The following is a 22,449-nucleotide window of genomic DNA, read 5'->3' as shown; positions in this document are numbered from 1 at the left end:
GTAGCATGCTTTAAGTCTTTATTGTGGGGTGGTGACGGAAACTCTGTCTGGCTCAGCTGGGGTCTCTTTATGCACAGACCCGCCCTTTGTCATCTAGGCAGAGCCGTTCTTTGAATTCATCTTGGTGGAAATGGATGGGAAGTCAGCCCAGAAAAACAAACAAGGCTACTCTAGAGTACCATCCTTAGTATTTACCTCTACATTTTGCAGTATTATAAAGAACTACTCATGGGAACGTAGTTAGAGTTCCTCCGTACCTCCCTGCCAGGGGCACCCTTTATGAGACAGAGTTGCATATAGACCAGGCTAGTATCAAACTCAACCCTCCTACTTCTCCTTCCCAAGTGCTGGATTGTAGGAATGCACCATGCCTGCCTTTGGAAATGCTTTTCTTCAGACAGTGCATTTGTAAGACCCGGTTATACCTGAGCCACACTTACTGCCTGCTGAGATGGGTCCGCATGCGGCCAACCAGGGCAGGCTTATTCAGTTCCTAGCTCAACAGAGCAAAACCCACACTTGAACCACATCTAGACATTTCCTGTGAAAATGCGGAGTCAAGGAGAATTCTTATCCATTGAAAAGGATTGATCTCGAAGGCAAAAACCTATGCCCTGGAAAAAAAAATCCCATAAAGAAAGCCTTCCTTTGAAATTGTTAGCTCTCAGCCTTGGTGCCTTATTTAGTACTGAGAACCTGCTACGTGCTTGATGCCAAGAAGCAGGTTAGAACTGAAATGACAACACCAGGTCACAGGTTCAGATTGATGATGGGTTTGGGAATTGGCATGGATTTACAGCTGAGTTCAGACCCGTTCAATCCTGCTCAGAGGAACTTTAAAGTCCTGAGCCACCTATCACCAGCCAGTGTGCTTCCCTTGAAAGAGAAAGAAGATGGAGTCAGATCACCATGTTCTTCATCTGGTAAACAGGGTAGTGCTTCCTGAGGAGTTCATGGCATTGAATGGGTCAGTGCTTGCATTTGCCAGCCAAGCACCCACCACAGTGCTCACATGTGGAAGCCGCTGTCATCAACCATGCGTCTCCCTGTCATGTAACACACGGGATTGTAGACACACCTGGATTTGTTGATTTTCACAACGTTTCATAACTGTTCTCAGGGCAGTCACAGAAAACATATGCATTTTAGTAGGCATTGAGAGCCTGGAGCCACAATCGCATGTGAGCGTGTTTCACTAGAGAACACGTAGCTTTCCCTATTTCTAATGTTGCACTACTCCAAGAGCTGCCTGACCTCTCTGACAGGTTTGCTCTACTGGGTTGCAAGGGAGCCCATGGTAACAAAATCCTTCTCCAAATGCCTTTGATTCAGTTGGTTGTCTAGCTGCACTACCTCCCCCCGGGAAGATAAAGAGGACAGACACTGCATGCTGTAGGTTCACCTGAGGTGTCCATCACCTCACTCATCCCTGAGCCTTAGTGTGTGCCTCGGACAATCGATTCTCATCGATTTTACACAGTTGGCATATTTTTTTGCCAAGAAAAAAGTAAACAAAAAATATATATATCATTTTAAATCTAAAAGAAACACTTTTCACAGATTGATGTTATAGCCTTGGAACCTATCTACTAGAAAGATGTAGAGGGATGTAAAAGAAAAGCCCACCAGATCCAAACCTGTTCATTTAACATTGTTAGTGTGCAAATGCACCTGTGATGTGAAACAGACTGCAGTAACTGTAACAAAACTGTTCTAAACGCTGCTTGGACAGTAAGCAGTAGTTTAGAAATTTGGGCAGAAACCCCAAGGCCTCCTTTTCCTGGGATTTCTAGAAGACCAATATGGATAGGCTGTTTTAGAGGCTGGCTAGTTCAGTTCTGCGATGTGTGAGACCAAGGAGAGAAATGACCTGCTGGGGATAACAGAATAAGTAAAACTGAGCCTAGGACCAGAGCCTAGGTGGGCCTGGGAGCCTATTCCAGGGAGTCAGCTTTCGGGTGAGCCACTTTTCAGAGCTGGTACCCAGAATATCCAGGAGATAGGGGAAAGCTTCCTGAGGTGCCCTCCAGGCTGAGGAAGAGTCTGGTCAGTGATAGCTGCACTGAGGTGCCATGAAGATGAGGTTGGGGAAGGGATGATTGACAGAGCCAGAGTGCTTGCACGCCCCGGGGAGCGGCGAGACACAACTTACTTTCTGGAGGGACCCTATCTTTGTGCGGGCATCCAGACAGACTGCGGTGATGCGGGTAAAGCCCAGTTACGTGGCCGGTTCCATCACACCCGGGGGTTGGACACTTGCTCTCTCTCTTTTCTGTTCTTGAGGGATCTAAAAGCGACAACAGGTGTCAAGAAAATGAATGTTTACCAACTGCAGACTCATGCGGTTATCCAGCAACCTGAAGAGACCTTTGCTAAACAAAGAAATTAGGCAGGTGTCAGGGATAGGCTGGGACATCAGGCTTTTGCTTCATAGCTGTTTGGGTGTGAGTGATATTTTCAACCTTATACAGTGTAGTCAGGAATGATAAAGAATTTTGGTTTTTATCCAGAAAGAAAATAAAAGCACCTATCTCTAACCTTAACTGTTTCATTAATTGGTTTCCCGTGTGTTACATGATAAGCTGTGTTGCTCAAAGAAATCAATGTAAATAGTGATGAGACAGTGACCTTCTTAGAGAACAAAACTCCATATTGTTTTCATTCAGCAATTTTTGCATACGATTCAACCAGAGCAAGGTGCTGCTCAAAACCCTTCCCCTGATTCCCTCTGGAGTGCTCTGGTCTCAATGTGCCATAAACTACAGAATTTTCCTGCAGATTTTTCTCTCTGTGGTTAAGCAAGACTGTTTCTTAGCATAACAATTCAGCCCATTTTTGGAAACTCAACTGAACTCTCAGAAGGCACTGTAAGCGAATGACGGAAAGGGTGGCGATCCCACCTGGCAGGGTGATGGGCAATCAAAAAACGCTTCAGAAGCCGCTGGAGCAACCATTTGTTTTGATTTCTTCGTCTGTGCTTGGAACCAGAGGAAGGCTCGTGTAATGCTGTGCATGCATACACAAAGTAGGAGGTCGGGCTGATCTAGAGCGCTGCCTGCTTCTCTGCAGCGCCAGCCAAGAGCCAATCAGAGCAGACGTTTGGTCCAGAATTGAATGCTGGATGCCAGAGATGTAACGATATCCTAATAGAGTTTTTCTACACCCAGATCAACCGCAGTTCACCCTCATGCATTACAACAGTTCTAGAAAGTATCTCTGAGGTCAGCTCAGCTTGAATAATAAATCATAGATTGTGACACACTGTTTTGGAACAAGTATTTGAAAACCAGTTGCTTAGATTATCAATAGCAGTCATTAAATTGCTATCGTGAAATTTTCTTTAAGAATTTCATTCTTTTATATGAATATCTCATTAGTTAGGCCAATTGTACTTGGCCTTGGTAGAAAACACATGTTTTACTTTTGGTGAAGAATTTATTTATATATAAAAGAAAGTATCTCGAGTTTGATTTTCATTTGTTTTGGCCTGTTGAGACTGAATTTTACTCTGTAGCCCAAGTTACCCTAGGTCATAACTCTATAACCCAGGTTGACTTTAAACTCATGATAATACTTCTGCCTCAATCTGCTGGGCTTACAAGCATAAACCACTATACCTGGCCCGAGTTTGGAATGCTTGAGCTCTTACAGACTTTTATGTGTCACTTATGAGAATGTGAGACAGACAAAAGACTCCTGGGGTCTTACAAATGCTGTAATGTTGGTGTGACGGACATCCCCCTGTCCTTTGCTGCTAACATGTCATATGCATGATATTCCTGTCAGGTCCTATAGTCTCTACAGCCAGCTGGTGTGGAACAAAACATTTCCTTGGCATTGCCAGCAGCTGTCCTGCCTCTACCCTCGCCTCATGGCCTCTGCCAACAAACCCAAGAGTAATTCCTGGTATTTCATTTCTGTTTTTAAAACCTTACAGATACAAAGTAAAGCCTAGTATTTTGTGGCCCTTTGAGTAATTTCATTATACTGATAAAAGTAAATTCATGTCATTATAAAATAGTAAGCACACAGTAACAATTTCAAAGGACAGCATTGATAATATGAAGTACTAAGTTTAAGAAACTTTTAACTAGATACAAACAACTTGTACAGGATTAAAAAAACAACTTACAACCATTATTATTGACTTTAATTATAAAGTAACTGCTTTATAGAACCCAGTTATTTCTTACAAATGAATAAATTTCACAGCTGTTGAAACAGTTTTGAAAGTAAGTGACTTTTATATTTTAAAAAAATGTCTCAAAACTCTCTGAGGTTATAGAGACCAGGAGCATAGTCTGCTCTTGACTCAATGCTGAGATGGGGCTGCCATTGCCTCCACCACCAATCTCCTTTGATTCCTTGTCTTTTGCAATCTCAAGTCAATGTTCAAGCAAGCAGGAAAACAGAAAGCAAACCTTGCCAGAACTTAACAGAAAAACAAGTGTGCTGAGTTCAGCTTACTTATTTCCCTTCTGCCCTGGAGAGAGAGGCAGGGAGTGGTGTGGAAGGAAAAAGAATTCCTTTCATATTAACGTAGTATTTTGAAATGTTACACATTAGCATTTTAATGAAGTATTTTCAGTTACGATATGTGGAATGAGAGTAGATACACGTGTTGTCTTTAAAGAGGGAACAGAGAAACCACAACATAGCAGGTTGATAGGCAGCTTCAGGCATGTTGGTAAGATATGATAAAAATTTACCTATTTTTTAATCTGGCTTTAATTTCTGCTCCTTTTGTGTTTTTTTGGTTTGTTTTGTTTTTGTTTTTGTTTTTGTTTTTTGATGTGTGTATGTGTGCAGTTGTGCATGGGTGTTTGCTTGGCTTCATCTTTTTGACTCTGAATGTAACTCTAGATAGAGACAAGGAAACTTGGAAAACGTTGGTGAAAACACCAATAACTTTGTTGAGAAGTAAACCTGGGAAACTAGCGATGTGGCGACTTCTATCTCATGGGAAGATTCAGGCTCCTAACCTTCCCCTTCTCATGACAAAAATGGACCTTAGCATTCACTGCCCCTTTCTCATAGAGACGAAGCACTCAGGGCAGATTCCATGTTTTTGCATAAAAGTAAAGCAAAATGACAACAAAGTGTCCTGTGCTTGGAGGACTATGGGCACTAGAGAAGCCAGGAGGATACTGTCTCTCTAGGACCTTTTTTGCCTCCACCAACATGGTTACTTACTTTCATTCTCAATACAAGAGCTCTGTCCTGGGAACTACTGCTTAGAATTCTGAAACATGAGCCTAGAATGTATCTGAATCACAGCCCTCATATGGCAAGGCATGGGTTTCTTTCCTAAATGGTTTGAATTTTTCATTCTCAAAAATCCAACTAGAAACCTATAACTGATCAGTACATCTTATCTTATTCAAATGCTAGTGCCGTCATTTAAAACACTTGTGCCATGTTTCATAATGTTTCAACAGGGGCCTGCAGCTCCATGGCGTCCTTGGAGGCACTCTTCTGGTGGTCCGTGCTTGCCTCTGTAGTGAATGGAAAGACAATATCTAGGCACTACTTGAGCATTAACCCTCAGGGCTCTGACTCAGGCTACTGCCACCTTGGACTTGGTGATAACACTGTCTAGCAGGCCATGGAGCTATGAGCACACCTTGAGAGGAGAGGACACACCCGTGCCATGATAGGGAAGATGTAGTTTTTCTGATTGTTCAAGCTTTGTCCAGCAACTGATTTTCAAACTAGATTCCCGAATTTCACGATCAGATCCATAGTAAGAAAAGCGAATATTCATAATGTACATCATAAAATGAAAATCAGAAAAAGGAACATTTTTGGTGATAATACAGAAAAGACTTAAGGAACTACCAATTTCATTTCTGAGATAGTTTCTTAGTTCTGAGTCTTGTGAGGACTCAACCATACCCATGTGCTTGCTATGTGAAGCTGAATCAAGGTCTGTCCCAGTTGCAGAGGGGTACAGATGCTACCACAAACATTGTTCCATCTGGTTAGCTAAGCCAAATGTATAGAGAGATGCAAATGTGTGTCACATATTTCACAAAATAAAATCCAGTTAAACTATCATATTGGATAGTTTTGAGATTTTTAAAAATAATACACAATTTTTGAAAAAAGAATCACCATTATTTCCATAATGAAGTGAAAGCTAGTAAGGGGAATGAATATTCTAGAGAAATTGCTATTGGTTTCAGCTGTGGCCTCTCCGTGTGTCGCATGGCAAGTGGTTTCCTTAGCTAACTTTCATGGATAATTAATGTGCAGTCACTGTCCTTATCTCACACTATCGGTCATCTTGTTGCTGTTCAATTCCTTTTGGGTATTTTCTAGGGGGCACTTTCATCAATAACTGTCACTAGGTGATAATTTTATAAGTCATGAAGCCATCTACTCAATCCAATTTATGAAGAAAGTACCTCATCTCTGATTGACTGATTGTTACCTGAACCCTCACCACCATTCAGCACAGATCATGGCTCCTTTGTAACAGCATGGCTTGGTCCTAATGGTTTCTACCACAGGTATGTCTATGCACTAGCCCTGACTTCTACACAGATATTGTTTCCACTGTGATCTCCTGCATCTGCTCTGATGACAGCACATTTAGAAGTTTTATGTATTTCTCTGACAAATATTTCATTTGTTCTGTAAATAAATCATCACATGATAGAGTTCTAGAACAAACTCTAAAAATGTGCATTGGATGTAAGATTTATAGAGATTTACAGTCTAACAGACTATTGTCAATATCTCTCACTTAGCTCACATTTGCCTGAAGCAACTTACGTTAGGTAGAAATATTACCTTTACCATAGTATGGCTTTTTGACATGGCTGTCACTGGATTTGGATTTTCTGTCTTCCCCAGCCAGCTGTCTTGGAGACTGGTCCTCATAGGATCTCAGGTTATCCCTTCTCCCAGCATCCATGGCCATCTTCTCTCGCATGGCCTTGGCTCTCTCTGTCTCCAAGGCAATGGCTTTCTCTAGCAGAGTCAGGTTGCCCTTGGTCATGTCAAATACTTCCTCAGACCTGTCTGAGTTCACTGAGGTGGTGTCATCATCCCTCTCATGACACCCATCCTCCTTGGCACAGCTGGAGAACGTTCTAGACCTGGGGCTTAGCTGCTCCTCCAGCCGCATAAGGTTCATCATATCCGAGTAGCTCCTGTCTGGCGTCCTCCCAGGGAAGTCGTCCTCTTGCCGGACATGTTGGCGCACACTCATGTTGGGTGGCTGACTCCTGTCCTGCGGGTTGGTCTCGCTGAGTTTCCTGGCCAGGTCAAAGCACTGGTTCCTCAGGCACTCAAGACTACTTAGACACACCTCCTCATCACTCTCCTCCACCATCTTCTCCATGAGTCCATTGTTCATGGGCTTCCCTAGCATGACATAGTTCATATTTCTACTGTCCTGCTGTGACATCCCCTCAGCATAACTTCTGTCACTGATGTTCTCTGATAGCACAACACCATGTCCTTGTGCTAACAGCTTAAGGGAGTCCACTGTTTCTCGAACAACATCACTGTCTAAGTCTAGACTCAGTTCGCTTTTCCGACCGAGGTTTTCGTTTTTGTCACTATCATCCTCCAGACTATTGGAGGTATTGCTGTTCATTTCTGACTCAGTCCTGGCCCGGTATGCTGCGTCCTCAGCAATTTTGCCAAGATTTAATAGTGACTTAGCTACCAGTTCATCATAGTTATCATACTCGTCATTGTTGTTATCATCCTTTTCTGGGTCCTGCATTATTCGAGTACAACTCATTTGATGGTCTTCTGCAAAGAAATGGAGAAGACAAAAAGGAAAAGAGAAAAGTGGCTAGTCTGTGAAGTCTATTGATACACTGTGGACAGCAAGCTTACAGAAAGTCAATCCCTACTTGGCCTAGAAGAGAACCTTACAAGACATTTGCTACTGGGTAGAAAATGTAGACATAAAGAAAATCATGTTAAAGAGCAGGAGGCCACTTAAGATATCTATGGAGAGCTAAACTAAAGGAGCTAACCTCCTTTAGTTAATACTAAAGTTAGTCACCAAATATGATACACATAATGTAAAATATACATCTCTATTTTTAATATTCCAATTTTCCACCTGCATTGGCTTTATTCACAGCCAACTGTTGGCATACCAATTACAGCCATCCCATCACCGAGCTCTCTAAAAGTTCTTGAACTTTCCTTTTTGCTAACTCTAGAGGTTCTCTGTAACCCCCTTTAAATGACTTATTTCCAATCATATTTAGGCATCATGGAAGACAACCCCAGATTCTGAAATCACACAGGGAGGACACTCTGTCATAAGAACACTGGATTGAGAGGTTTGAATGTGATAGCTTCCAGTCATTATATGGAGGCCCACAGTGAAGTGACAGGAGCTCTATAGTGACATGAGGAAGAAAGAACTCAAAGGCTGCCTGTCTTCTGTCTGTGCACAGTGGCCACATGTCCCTGGGTCAGAAGGGGCTGGTTAACTGTGGCACTCACAGTGTATCATTTAATTTGACCTGTGGTAATAATATATTTACCCATCTCATCAGCTTGAAGAAACTTGAATAAGATGTACTTGACCTCAAAATACTTCATGTGTTTTTAAAAGTCCATGTTAAGCATGACGTAAACCCTCTGTTTCATCAGAAACCCATTTGGCTTTCACTCAGAGAGCAGTTGGGATTTGAATCTCTATTCACAACTCTACACAATTGCTGTCATCTGCATTGCGAAACATAGATAATAATAAATGAGTTTTCAAACACATTCCCCTTTGGTTGGATGGTTAATGGATGCCATTTCACATCTGTCCTTTGTTCTGTGATTCACGTGCCAGAGAACTTTCCGAGTTTGATAATGATTGGGAGGAGTGAGGCATATCGACTAGTTGCAAACACCAGCTGACTAAAGCTGAGATGCTGAACCTCTGGTGCTTTCGTTATGGATTTTATGCAGAAAAGGTTCATGTTAGCAAAAAGAGATTTGGAGCTCAATATAGCAATAACTGAAAATAGCATCCCACCTGGAGTCAACAAATATTTAGGATCTGACCCACTCTCCAAACAGCAGCATGTGTTAGTTAGAGGGCATGACTTGCTGTGTGAACCAGATTCTGTGTCTCTCTTGACACAAACCTCTTCATTTCACCACACTCTCCTGCACCATTTTCCTTATTATACGGGTAAAATTGGCATCAAAGAATAGAAAAAAAAGGAAGCAAGAAACCAGAGCTAGCAAACATAATCACAAATGTGGGAAGGCTAATCCCAGATGCACACCTTGCTGTCGGCTGGCAGCTCAGCTTTTGGGAGTTAATGACATTTTGTTCTCATGAGTTTTTGGAATTTTGATTTTTATATTCTTTTTGATTTATATACTTGGTTATGTTTATGGGCTATAACTGGATCATCCTTGGGCATAGCAACTGTGATGGCTTGGATAATTGTCACCATTATGTGTAGAGTATCAATCGTGAGATAAATTTGTAAATCATGATTTGGAAGTAGATAGTATGTGCCATAAGTTAAAAAATTAAAAAAATTGAACATTCTATTTTATCTGTGTGTCTTTGAGTATGTTGAGGTCCAGGTGTCATAGTACGTGTGTGAAGGTTGAGGACAGTTTAGGGAAGTCCTCTCTTTCCCCCATGTGGAAGTTCAGTTGGTAAAGTGGTTCATGGAGGCATAAGGATTTGATCTGACTTTGATCTCCAGCACCCACGTAGAAGTCAAGTGGGGGTATATGCCTGTAATCCCAGCATGGAGGAAATGGAGACGGAGGGATCCCTGGGGCTTGGTAGCCAGCCAGCCTAATTACTGAGCTCTGTTCAGTGAGAGGCCCTGTCTTTAAAAACAAAGTGGGCAGTTATAGAGGAAGACACCTTATGTTGTGTTCTGGCTGCCTTGTGTACATGCAGTGTCCATGTACACCTGCACACACGTGGACACCCACATGGACATACACAAACAGAAGGAAGTCACTGACTGCAATAACCAGGGGGTATCTTGTCTAATCCCTGTTGTATTTCTAAGCTCAGAAATGAATTCTGGTCTGGACAAGGCCAAGGCCCCTGTGAGCCTTTACAGCAGATGTAGTAGGTATGATGCTGTTGACTCTCCATTTACTCATCTTGGGAGCATCCTCAGGGATCTGTCTGCCTGACTTGCCACATGACATGGCTAAGGAGTCCATCTCAGCCCCTTACTATTGTTCTATGTCACTTTCCCCCAAGAAGATGAAAAGAAAAATGGATAAGCTGCCCTAGACAGTTTCCCAGCCATGCCAACCCATGAAGCCGAGGAACTGTGAGGCAGGGTTGGTCCCTTTCTGTCTGAGTACCAGGAAAGAGCCAGACTTTCTCCAACACGTGTGCAGGCCCGCCTCCCACCTGAAGTCCACTGGGAGAACACTGCGCATGCTCTGGTGGGCTTGGAAGGCAGATATTAAAGTGCCAGTTATGCAGCTGGCCCCATCCCTCTTTCACTGCTTGGTGAGTGTGTGAGGACACTGACCTTTCAGAGTCACAGTGGGATCATCTGTAAGGGAGAGATAATTATCTGCCTGCCCCCTCCTCACAAACTCCTACAAACCCCAGAGTGAGGCACACAGACTACATGTATTTCAAGTGCCTGGCATGGGTGGTAGTTGTTTTTTTGATACTTTCTCTCTCAGAGCAGATGCCTGGGAAAACTAGCTGATTCAAGGAGGGAATCTGGAAACAGGCAATGGAGAATGCATCTGAAGACATAGCGTGCTGCACAATTTGGCCTTTCTTCAAGTTACTAATACTCAGTGTCATCTGAGGCCTCCTGAATGACAGCAGCAAATGTGGAAGTGGCTGAGAAAAGGACATTTAGGGCCAAAAATCCTTACAGTTTAATAGAATTCCTTGAGTTACCAGTATTTAACTGTTTCGAGGCCTCCCCTAAAGTTAACTCCTTATTATGTGGACTATGGAGGGAAACAGGCTCCAAGTCTCTAGCAAACTGATTCTAAACAAGTACTCCATCTCAGCCTTGCCTAGAATGTCATGGTAAGTGTTTAGAAGCCCATGTCTGGTTTTCCATATTCAGATAATTTACCAGCCTGTTACCTTTCTGCTGAGGTTAACATTGAAAAGACTCCATCATAACTATGGGTTTTGGCCAACAGTCTAGAATTTTCTGTACCAGTCAGGAACTAGAAATGAGGTACAAATATTCTAACTCACAAAACTTTCAGGAGTCAATACTACTTGTTTCTCTCTAGTGATTAATGTTCTCTCAAAGACAGGGGATGCGTTTGTGATGAACAAAGCGTTTTCCGGAAATAAATGCACATGTTTATGTTCTTAGTAGAAAGTAGGAACATAGATACCACAGTGTGCAGAGAAGAGAGAATGCTGTGTTCTCTCTGTTGTACTGTGCTTGAGATTAGTCATGTCATAGAGTCCCAGGGCCAAGCTGAGACGGGGCCACCTCTCAACCTGTCCAGGCTGAGGTGTTCCCAGGCGAATATAGGGATGGAAATCAGAGAGGCTTAGGTTGATCTACTTCCATAGAGATGCTTTTGTGGCTGAGCCCAGGTCTGCCTATGTGCTCACCAGTCAGCCACCAGCCTCTTCATTAACTGCTAATACACAAGTGATGTCCCTTCCTGTGAGGGCTTTATGAATGCTGTTGCCACCACTTACCTCCTCTGAGTTTGACTGCTAGAATATTTTTATACCATACAGAGAACAGACAGAATCACATAGTTGGAAGATTTTCCTAGAATGACTGGAACTCCACTCACGAGCTTTGTAGTGGAGTTTGTCTCTAAAAAGCATGTCTGAGACAGAACTTTTTAAATATTTAGTACTGATCAAGTCACATACATACATATTACACATACCATATCTCATAGACAGTGAAGAGCAGGGAGTGTGTGTGTGTGTGTGTGTGTGTGTGTGTGTGTGTGTGTGTGCGTGTTCGCAATAGAATTCAGAACACAAAGCCCAGTCTTATGATGGTAGAAGTCTATTTGTCCTTCCTAATCTTTGTAGAGTCCCCAAGAAAGGTTCTCTAGTGGCTACTCCTCCTGAAAGGCATCAGCAGAAAGCCACAAATAACATGTATTCAAGTGACAGAACTGAAAGACCATACTGGAATGCTGTGCATGTTTGGTTTACCAGTCTTCTGCACTGCCTGTTTCCATAGCAACCAGACTGCAGTTTTCTTGGAAGAGGAACACAGTGAGCTTAGTACAGACAAGCAGCTAGACACCTAGATTTTTCTCATCAGATGAGGCAGAGCTCTGCTGTACACCCTGTGTGGTGACTACTGTTATTCTCAGCATCTTTCTTCTGACTTTTCTCCCTTTGATACTCCTCACTGGGTTGGCATGAATTGAGGACATATTTCAATCACCACCTTTTGAGACTTGTGCTAAGCTTGCTAGCTTAGCTGGCCTGCCACTGACCAGTGTCTGCACTAATGTAATTTACGTCCTTTTGGGTTTGGGAAGATGTGCCAATCTTCTCATTGTTGTGACCAAATACTTGACAGAATCAAGTTTAAGGGAGAAGGGTTTATTTTGACTTACAATTAAGACGATGCAGTCTCTTATGCAAGAGGAAGTTGGTAGAATCATAGTGGCAAAAGTATTCAGGTAGGACCCTTCACACCTCAAGAAGCAAAGAACAGAGACTGCTGGCCCTCGCCTAACTCTTTTGTTTCTTTTATTGATTTATTCCAGCATTCTACCCTATGAAATGAAACCCCTTCCCCCATTTGGGCTAGGTCTTCCCTCCTTAAAATATCTCTGGAAATTTTCTCAAACGTAGACCCAGAGTCTGTCTCCTAGGAAATTCCAAAATGAAAATAAAGAGTAACTATCATAGAAGATTAGAAAATTAGATAAGACCTGTACTCTGGATGAGTGTTAAGACAGCTCTAGTCTAACCAAGTGAAATAGAAAGGCAGGTGAAAGGTGAAATTCACCTAAGGAGGCTAGCAGAGGGCAGACTTGCACTGCCCACAGTTCTGTTCATTATGACCCAGGAGCTTGTGTCACACACCCTCCATTCCTTATACCAGACTACAGTCAGCCTGGGTCTCCTCTCTCATCTTCTGTCTGCCACCACAGATGCATTGTGCAGCACGTGTGCCATCTCCTTGGATGGTAGGAGAGAAGCTCACCTCTAGCCCATTGCTGTTCAGTACAAAGGCTTCTGCTCTCAGAGCCCCCGGACACTGAGTTCATGAGGATAGACCCCAGGATATTAGTGCTCTGCTCCAAGTAGATCATCAACAGGTATTCAGCTGAGCTAGACAACAACACCAGACACTTTTTATGTATAAAAGTCTTTTAGATCAACAAGGAGGGTGGGAGTGGGACAGAGAGGCATGGATTCATCATAGCTAAACAGTGGTGCTAACTGTGACTACCATAGTCACGTGTCATGTGTCCTAATTACACTTTACTTAGGAGTTGCTGTTTGCTTTGTTACTAGTATTATAGAAGCATTTAATAGTCACAGCTCATGAAGGGTGTTCTGAATTCTTAAGGTCTAACTTTAAGCTATTAGAATTTTTCTTACTGCTACAACTTGGGGATGTTCTCACCTCACATTTGGAGAAAGGCTGGTACCCTACTTGCTATCAGCAAGCCTTCATTGGCAAAGTGTCTCTAGCTTCTACCTGAGTTTTCTACACCTTCTTAAGATTTTTTATTATAGAACCGTCTGTTACTTTTCAGCTCTTATAGATACCCTGAGGATTTCAGAACAGGATTACCTCAAACCCAACCCTTTCTCCTCACTCCAAAGCTCTATCTGAACAACATCCTTAGGAGGAAAGCATGTACTTAATGGATTCCAAGTAGAAGAGGTGCAAGTTCTGTGGGGAAGGAGGAGACACCTGAAGTGGTGAACCATGGAGAGGAAAGAGACACTGGGGTTTTATTTTCAGATAGTAATAAAACGCTCTCTCTCTTGAATGTTATTGAAAGTGAATGATTGATATTTGCATCTGATTTTCTATAGTCAGTGAATTTTATAGGGTTAGGTGGGACTTTTAGAAAACAAATGTAAGTAGGATCTTTTGGTAGTAATCCCTCCCCATAGGTCAACTATGTAGGTAGATGAAGTTAGAGGTTGAAGTTTAGATGCTCCCCTTTGACTCCTTCTAAGGGCTTCAAAGGTTCACACCAACAATCCATCCTGTATCTGACACTGTCACCAAAGGGGAAGATGTTACCTTCTCCTGGGTCCTACTTTTGAAGCTTTTGCCTCTCAAGACTAAGGTTCTTAGGATACAGACAGATCCCTGTATCCAAGGACTACCGTCTTTCACCTCAGGAGTCCATTTATTCCGCACCTGAAGGGGAAGAGGACACTCGACAAGCAGGAGGTATCTGGAGAGGGCTGCACTGGAGCAGGCCAGAGGATTCAGAACACAGGTACAGCTCCAGTTTCCTTAACTCCTGTCCATTTTCTGCTCTGTAGCAGCTCCTTCCAGTGAGCTTTTGTTTTGTTGCTGCTAAATCCTGGGACATGGTTTTGATGTGTCACACACAATTGCTCCAAGTGAATTCCCAGCCTCTTTTCTGAAAGCTCTGTTCTGATTTCATTCTTAATCCTACCCATGTCTGTACATTGAAAACTCAAGCTCCTTGTCTGCGGACAAGCACACCAGTATTTGATTTTGTCTGCTCCATGCCTGTGTGCACTTTGCTGTCAATCTAACCTTGTAAATCAATCTAGCTTGTGGCATGGCCAATGCCTCTGTCACTCCTGAACAAGGTCTGACATGGTCTTGCATTGCCTACCAAATCAGTGCTGAGAGAACACAGACTAGCTCGTAACAGTCTATTTCTGACACCCTCCTCTCCCACTGAGTCACCTGCTCAGAAATGATCCTTGTGTCTGACATTGTCTTAAAGTTTATATTCTCCTGAAAGGAAGTAAGAATTGATATTCTCTAAACTTCCCAAGATACTAAGGTGTGCCAGCAGCTAAGTTGATTATTAGAACATAACTCTTACAGAAAGTCTGACCTAGGATGCTGAGGTACAGAAAGAATAATGGATACCTAGGATAAAGAGATACCTGTGGAGTTCTAGCAACCACTCATTAACCCCAACTAAACACTGGCATTTCTAAGATTCCTAATTAAACAGAAACAGATAGAGATCTTGGAAAGGGCACTAGGCCAGCCTTCTCACCAGACTAAAGACAAATGCTATGGCTGTCAGTTGTCACATTTTGTATAAGCCAGTCCTGGTATGCTGAGTGGGGATGACCTGCATTAACACCTATTTATGTGTCACATTTAGCACTCAACAATAAGACCAATAGATGACATCTTTCTAGTCATAGACGTCGAACAGGTAGAAAACGAATATACCCTTCCTAGTATCAGCTTTCTGATACTGTGAAGAAAAGGGAAGCTGAATGGGAATATAGAGAAGACAAGAAGCTGGGGAGGGGGCAGTTCTCATGAGGAAGGAGACTTTTGCAGATGCTAGAATTGGTGAGAAGCAGTAAGTGCCTGGTTTTCAAGACTCTAGAAAAGCTAAGGTCCCATGGCCAATGTAGTGTGTGAAGAAATGGACACAGAGGATGGGAACATGGCCAGGACCTATCCACACCATGTCAAGACACCAGTACTAGATGCCTTCTTCTGAGCTCTGGGAAGGTTCGTGTCTTGTGAGTACTGGGAACAGTGGTTGCAGCAACCTCCAGCTAATCCCACGATCCAGTTTTGCTCTAAGGTGGTAATTTCCTACTGCTGCTATAGTGGTTTCTCTGAAGTCCATATGCCATTCTCTGACTTACAGATGAGGGAAATCATCCAAGGGGAATTTCTGGTCTTTTAATTAGAGGTTATAAGGCTGCCTATGTATCCTGTATTATGGGTTATTATAGTAGTTTGAGTCCCAAGCTTGCTAATGGCTGCCTCCTCTGACTTCTCCCTAGCTGACTTGACAAGTTTCTTCTGCAGAGCCTAGGAACATGGCACTAGCCAGGCAGGGACATTGAAGTTAAAGATTCAGCCCTCAGTATTCTTGCTTCACTTTCAGGTACACTGATTCTAGGGATGTAGACTAGCATAGAGGAATGAGGCTTCCTATAGGAAACAGCAACCTACAGGTTGCTTTAACTGTTGCTTCTATCTCCCAAGTGCTAGAATCACACAGAGGCTTGTACAATTCTCTTCATGGTGTGTAGTAGTAGTCATTGAACTCTGGGCTGCATAAAATTTAGGCAAGCTTCCTACCAACTGTAGCTGACTATTAGTTGTCCATTATGTAAGTAAAACAAAAATTTCCTATACAATGAAATGAGGAAGATTTAAAGAGAATTAATTTATAACAGGAACCAAGCCACCTTTTAAACTTAAAAAAGCTGTGAACTCAGTTTCTTAATGTTTTCATGCATTAGGGAACTGAATTAATGAAATGTGAGTTAATTTTCATTTATAAGGTTTTGAGGGGCTTCTTAATGACACCTGGGTGCTGGCTTATCTAGATTTGAAGATTTAAAAGTAATAGGATAGTCACATGCTCTCATTTGTGAGCTGAGATGACAATGGCATAGGGCAGTTCCTCCTATCTCACTCTGAGTGTCTGTCTGTCTCTTCCTCTGCAGTTTCTGTCCTCCTGTCTCTGTGCCTGCTTGTTTCTCTCAGCAGTGCTGCTCATTGTCTGGTCCTGTTCCTTGCTTCTGTCTGTTTGTCCCTCTCCTCTCCAGGTCAACTGGCCAACCCTAAGGACTACTCACTCACAGGGCAAGGTGTCAGTGTGACTGTGCATCCTGGTAATGGGATAGGTATAATGAGATTCTGGCCCTTCTGTCTCCAGGGCATCACTGAAGTAAGTGGGTTTCTTACATTAATGTGGATTGAGATGGGATCCTGGGTCTTCCCTTCCTCATCCCTGGTAGAATCTGACTCATTTCTAAGGAAGTCTACAGAAGAATAGGGTATTTTCTCTATAATATGGTTTACCCATCCTCAGCATCTAAACATGTTCTTGGCTTCAGCATGAATTCTTAAAGATACCACCTCGTAATGCAATGCTCAATTCTTCATTCTTCCAGGCCTCTGTGTGCTTCTGCTTACTTCACTCACGCTCTATTGAAGCAAAAGAGAAAACCCTAATGCAAACATAAAAGCTTCAGCTAGCCTACTACCCTCTGAGTATACAGGAATCATGTACCATGTTTGAGACTATGGGCAGACATCTTGAGACCTTGTCCTGGTGCAACCTTAGCAGAGAGCACTGTTCCTCACTGCCTGACACTCCCCCTCAGAGCTAAGGGGATGGTCTTGAGCACCAATTTCCCCCAGGGCAGGGTAGGGCAGGACAGAGCAGGGCAGGTGTGACTAAGTCAGTGTTCCAGGTAGCCACGACTACAGGTCTAGAGTGGTGCAGAACTGAGCAAATGCAGGAAAAATTGTCATATGGTCACTTTTGATTATGGCTACAGTGTTACAGTTGCAAACAGTTCAGACTTGTGAAGCTCTTTTGTGTCTTGTGCCTGTTTAGGATGCAGAGAAAAACATGGAAAGAGTGAAGGGGTGAATCTTATTTTACAAGAGCCTTAAGAGGCTGGATGACCTTCTCAAAATGAGTGGTGTGGACAGAGCTCAGATCCCCTAGTACCCTGCTTCACTGTGACCACATAGCACGCAGGTTAAAAACGAAATGAACAAGACACCAAATCCACTGCTGACTCTCTGCAGTGGACTCTACAGTAAGCCTGTTTTCATTACTGTAGAAAAGGCGGCCTCCAGCACTTTCCAATGTGTTTGCACCTTAAGGGTATAAGACATTGTATTTTTATCACGTTTTCTGATTTGTCTTAGAATACTTGAGCATTCATTAAATTTAATAAAATTTATTTTATAATTAAGCAAAGGCTACTTGATATGGACCAGGATTTTTTTTAATTATGGACTGACACTTAGAAAGATCCTACTGGAGGCTAAAGGCTTTTTTATTCTCAAGTTATAGTACAATCTACCTCAGCACACTGGCGTTTCCAATATCCCCACAAAGGGCTTTTGTGTATATTGGGAAGGTTAATTTTAAGAAGATGAAATCCACCATATTCTTTCTCCCAACTGTGACCACAGCCTTCCTCAGGTGAAGGCTTGCATACTAAACATATCATCTCTGTGCTGCGCTGGTCTCAGAACTCATTGCTTTTTCTGCTGACTACAGTAGAACACTGGCTGGCTAATTCTGATTTTCACAGTCTGTCTGCATTTCAGCTGGCTTCCCTCATCAGGGACCTGTCCCTGGGAAAGATACAGAAGGATAATTGGCTAATCAATATGGAGAGCAGCACCCTGAGGGGAGACTGGGGAGTTGTGGGGCCTCAGTACAGACCGCTCAGCACCTTTATCCTCTTCCCTTATGACCATACCAGCCTCTGCCTCACACATGATCAGGACCTGAGTGCAGCTGGGGACCTTATACATCACTCTGTTTGGAAAAAACCACACCCCAGAACATCTTACAATTAGAAAGATGCTTCTATGAGGAGGGATTCACACAGCATGGTCTTTGAGATTGAGTTACAGAAGAGTGAGATCACTCAGTAAAGATGGTCTCATAGACAAGTCTTTTGCTTCATTGTGAGGACTGTGAGAACAGGGTACCAAGCCAGAATCTGCAGCTAAGGACTGTCAGTCCCCCAGTTACTTCAGGGACAGCAGTGGAGGTTGCATTGTTGTAACAAAAGCAGCCTTCAAACTCTGCCTCCATACAACGTGTTTTCATTCTGTCTGGTCTTGAGCAAATGTCTAGCATATTAGAGAAAGTTCTTAATATAGACATTCTCAACAATCCACTCCTCCAAATGAGCTCGCAAGGATGCCACACCCATGGCTGCTAACTGATTGGGATATGGAAGGCCAGGCACCCTAAAGGGAGGGGAACCTGCATTGATTTCACCCAATGATTGTGGGGACAGGTTATGCCAGAGACAGATGCCACTTGGGAACCCTGACATTTTATCAGTAGCAACAGAGCATTTAAAGAAACAGTGTAAGCTAAGGAGGATAGTCGTTTTGTCTTGTTCAGTCTAGACTAGGTTCTGCCTAGTCCTTCCTCAAGAATTTACCTTGCTGTCTATGAGCAGAGGAAATGTGGGCTCAAAAGGACAAACATAAATGGGTATATAAAATATGTATGTATATTGCATATAATATTTTAGAGGGCTGCTGTTTTTGGTGGATGGAGTATGAAAATAAACTATACCTTATATTCATTATCTATGTATGCAGTGAATTTGCACTTCTCATTGTAGAGATTTTGTAAGACCTTAATCATGGCATGTGCCAAATCTGCTAATAAAGACTCTAGGAATGCCGAGTGGTTAACCCACCTTTGATATGTAATTGTTATTTAATTAACATGGAATTAGATAGTTACTCTGCATTTTCTACTGTGTATTCTGAAAATAAGACTCTATGCAAAAGACTAGCCTGTGATTTGTCCAATTTCTAAAAATAATGTTTTGTAACTACATGTACTCATAGGAAACTCAGTGTCAGGGCCATTTGACTTATGTGTAAACTGCAATGCTCAAAGATCCTTGAAATGAAATACTTAATTCCCATGTAAAAATGTTTGTTCCACAATTAGCAGGATCCTTTTATAATAATCTGATTATTTGTGTAAATGTGTTTTATCTGAAACAAAAAAGTCTCCACATTTCAAGTTATAGTCGAGGGAAAGCAGTTCCTGGGTGGACACAATGGCACCCTTGTCAGCACAGATGACCTGAGGCTTCATGCCTGGCCCTCAGGCAGATGCCAGTTCAAGTCTTCTCCCTGTGTTCACTGCCCCAACTTCCTCACACTGAACATTATCTGCTCTGCTGTGGCATTTGCCTAAATTGTGATTTAAGCATGGGCTGCTTAAGTTCTCCTCATGAGGCCCTCTGTCTTCCATGCTTCTCATTTGAGGTCCTGCCTGTATGGCAGGAATGAGACACAGCCAACCTTTGAGGAGTCAGCTGCAGGCTCAACCTGAGACTCAGTGATACTATCAACAAGGGACATAGAGACAAATATCTTAGGACAGTGACCCACACTAAAGTAGCGGCTTTTGCATACTAAGGGGTTCTTGGCATCTCTGTACTTTGCATGTGTATGGCAGGCTACCCTGGGGTAAGTTTATAAAAACTGCTAGAGGTTTGTGAGCTGATTTTACAGTATGGTAAAAGAAAAGGGGTTGGGGATTTAGCTCAGTGGTACAGCGCTTGCCTAGGAAGTGCAAGGCCCTGGGTTCGGTCCCCAGCTCCGGGGGTTGGGGGGGTGGGGGGGGGAAAAGAACCAAAAAAAAAAAAAAGAAAAAAGAAAAAAAAAGAAAACAAAACAGAACAAAAGAAGAAAAGACAAAGGGTGAGTGCATAGTAAGGGTGTGAAAATAGGAGCCTGATGGATTTCTGCCTCTCAAAGCCTCTTTTTAACATTGCAAGCACAACGAAGAGTCTGATCATGAAGAGTAGCTGCTCTATCAACAACGTTCTGTGGTTCCTTTGATGGAGATTCCAAATCCTGAAACATTATGAAATAACCTAGCGGGTAAAGGACTGGGACATCACCGTAGGATGCTAGTTAAACAGTCTCAGAATACAGGCTTACAGGCTCTTCAGTGGAGACTTCTCCACACTGCAGAAACTTCTGACAGATTCTCCAGGTGGCTTATACGGCAGTTCATTGGTGGTCAAAGATTTTGGAAATCAAATGAGCTTTTAGTGTCCCCTCTGGAACACCCTCAACAATCAGGACCTGGGGAATGACTCTCCATCAAAGCAACTCCTGGGTCTGGGAAACACAGGAGTGAGTGCTTGAGGTGCAAAGGGCTTCAATTTCTATGAAGGACTTGGGCAAGGGTATACTTGCCTCACTGGGGTAGCACAGACTAGTCTCATAGCAGACCATGTGCTGAGCTCCTCCTCAGTAAACCAGTGGGTCTTTTCAGGACAGGTGATTGCTTATCTGAGGAGCAGACACGGTAGGGTTCTGCTCGTCAGTGGCTGACTGCATATCTGGGATTGTGCTGCTCCTTTCTGAGGGGTTTCTACTTCCACACATGATCCTACTCAGCATGAGCTAGATGCCTGGGTATAGGTGCCAGGCCAGGTATGCTTGATATTTAAAAATCTGGACCTTATGGGGTTATTATGAAATTGCTTGTTTGGTGGTTCCCTTTTGCCCAGTTGCTTAAGTCAGTACAGCTAACATTTCTTGGTTCTGATTTGCTGTCGAGCTCATTATACAACTAGGATCTAGGTGCTAAAATGAGAAGAACTCAAGCCTGTGTAGTCACATTGTTATATATCTCAATCTCCATAAGACTTCTGAGTACCTTTAAAAACATGTCACTTTGTATGCTCAAAAGGTATATTAGCTAAATTATGACGTCAAATAAACAAAACTGAAATATTTAAGTTTAGAAAGTAGAGAAGATTCTAACTTTAGGCAAGACTCTTTGTGCATACAAATGTTCATAACCCTGAACATTAATATCTCCTGCTTCCCAAACATGATGAGAATATGCAAGACAGTATTTTATATGATTGCGATGATGCCACACAGCCAAGATACAAATCACTCGTCAGCGCTGACAACTAAAGATATCATTTAGAATTGCACACAGCTGATACCATGTCCTAAATGTTTGCTTCACTGGTCTCCTCTCGATCGTTCCTCACATTTCATTACACAGGGCTATGATAACTTCTTAGCAGATCATTAGTGACATCAGCACATTTGTCTACAGCACACATTAATTGTAGTAATTATTGGCACAAGCTATGATGTAACTTGTTAAGCTTCTACTCATAGCATTCTGTGATACCATAGGGCAAATGTGAGTAGCAAATTGTTATCAATAATAACTTAGAGGCTCTGTGACAATGTGGGACTGCCCAATAAAGATCATGCTTCCTAACAAAATGGCCATGGCTTTGCAACAAGGCCCGTTCATTATGCCTGCAAATCACAGTACTGACATCTGGGTCACTTGCATGATAATTTGGTGTGTTCTCTCTAAAGGATGAGATAATGGAATTGTATCTGGAAGTTAGCTGTTTTGGAATTTATGTTCTTGAAGATACTTAAGCCCAAGGGATAAGATTGAGAAAAAAGTATTCTCATATTTCCATCATTTTTTGGCATTTCTATGAGGCAAAACCTAAGCCAGCAAAAGCTCTATCTCAGATCACAAGAAAACCATCATTTCTTTCCAGAAAAGAAGTGATCTTTAGGGTAGGGTTCAAAAATCATAATTTTGAGTCTTGTGCTAACAGGAATGTAGACACATTAAATGAATCCTCTGGTGTGCATTCTGGAAGCTACCCATGTACTTCAAGCACAGAAAGTTTGTACTTGGCTTGTACAACCCACAGTATTCAACCACAGACCAGAAACTTCATTCTCCAATATAGAAACATACAGCCAACCTACCAACCATTTCTTTTAAGTAACA

At 42.6% G+C, this 22,449-nt stretch overlaps 1 protein-coding gene and 1 long non-coding RNA gene across 64 annotated transcripts in view; one reads left to right on the top strand and one right to left on the bottom strand.

The window, feature by feature from the left end:
* Nucleotides 1-22,449, bottom strand: part of Myt1l (myelin transcription factor 1-like) — a 398,973-nt gene that overhangs the window by 85,709 nt on the left and 290,815 nt on the right. For 30 of the 50 annotated variants that reach the window (XM_039111668.2, XM_039111682.2, XM_063261460.1 and 27 more), the window contains 2 exons: nucleotides 6,796-7,767; nucleotides 2,153-2,287 (listed from right to left, as the gene is read on the bottom strand). In XM_039111668.2, coding sequence (XP_038967596.1) covers nucleotides 2,153-2,287; nucleotides 6,796-7,767 — 1,107 coding nt within the window. The remainder of the gene's footprint in view (nucleotides 1-2,152; nucleotides 2,288-6,795; nucleotides 7,768-22,449) is intronic. The other 20 variants (XM_063261464.1, XM_063261482.1, XM_063261469.1 and 17 more) reach the window with 3 other exon arrangements.
* LOC134479354 (uncharacterized) overlaps nucleotides 1-22,449 on the top strand; it is a 155,782-nt gene that overhangs the window by 7,059 nt on the left and 126,274 nt on the right. For 7 of the 14 annotated variants that reach the window (XR_010052570.1, XR_010052574.1, XR_010052568.1 and 4 more), the window contains exons 1-2: nucleotides 12,959-13,254; nucleotides 14,300-14,400. The exons of 3 other annotated variants lie outside the window; for them this stretch is intronic. This is a non-coding gene — a long non-coding RNA (uncharacterized LOC134479354). Of the gene's footprint in view, nucleotides 1-12,858; nucleotides 13,255-14,299; nucleotides 14,401-22,449 lie in introns of those variants that run through there. 4 more of the 14 variants (XR_010052575.1, XR_010052563.1, XR_010052576.1 and 1 more) reach the window with 3 other exon arrangements.

The sequence above is a fragment of the Rattus norvegicus genome, chromosome 6 (genome assembly GCF_036323735.1).
Source record: "Rattus norvegicus strain BN/NHsdMcwi chromosome 6, GRCr8, whole genome shotgun sequence".
NCBI classification, from domain to species: Eukaryota; Metazoa; Chordata; class Mammalia; order Rodentia; family Muridae; genus Rattus; species Rattus norvegicus.
This window is presented reverse-complemented; position numbering and strand designations above follow the sequence as displayed.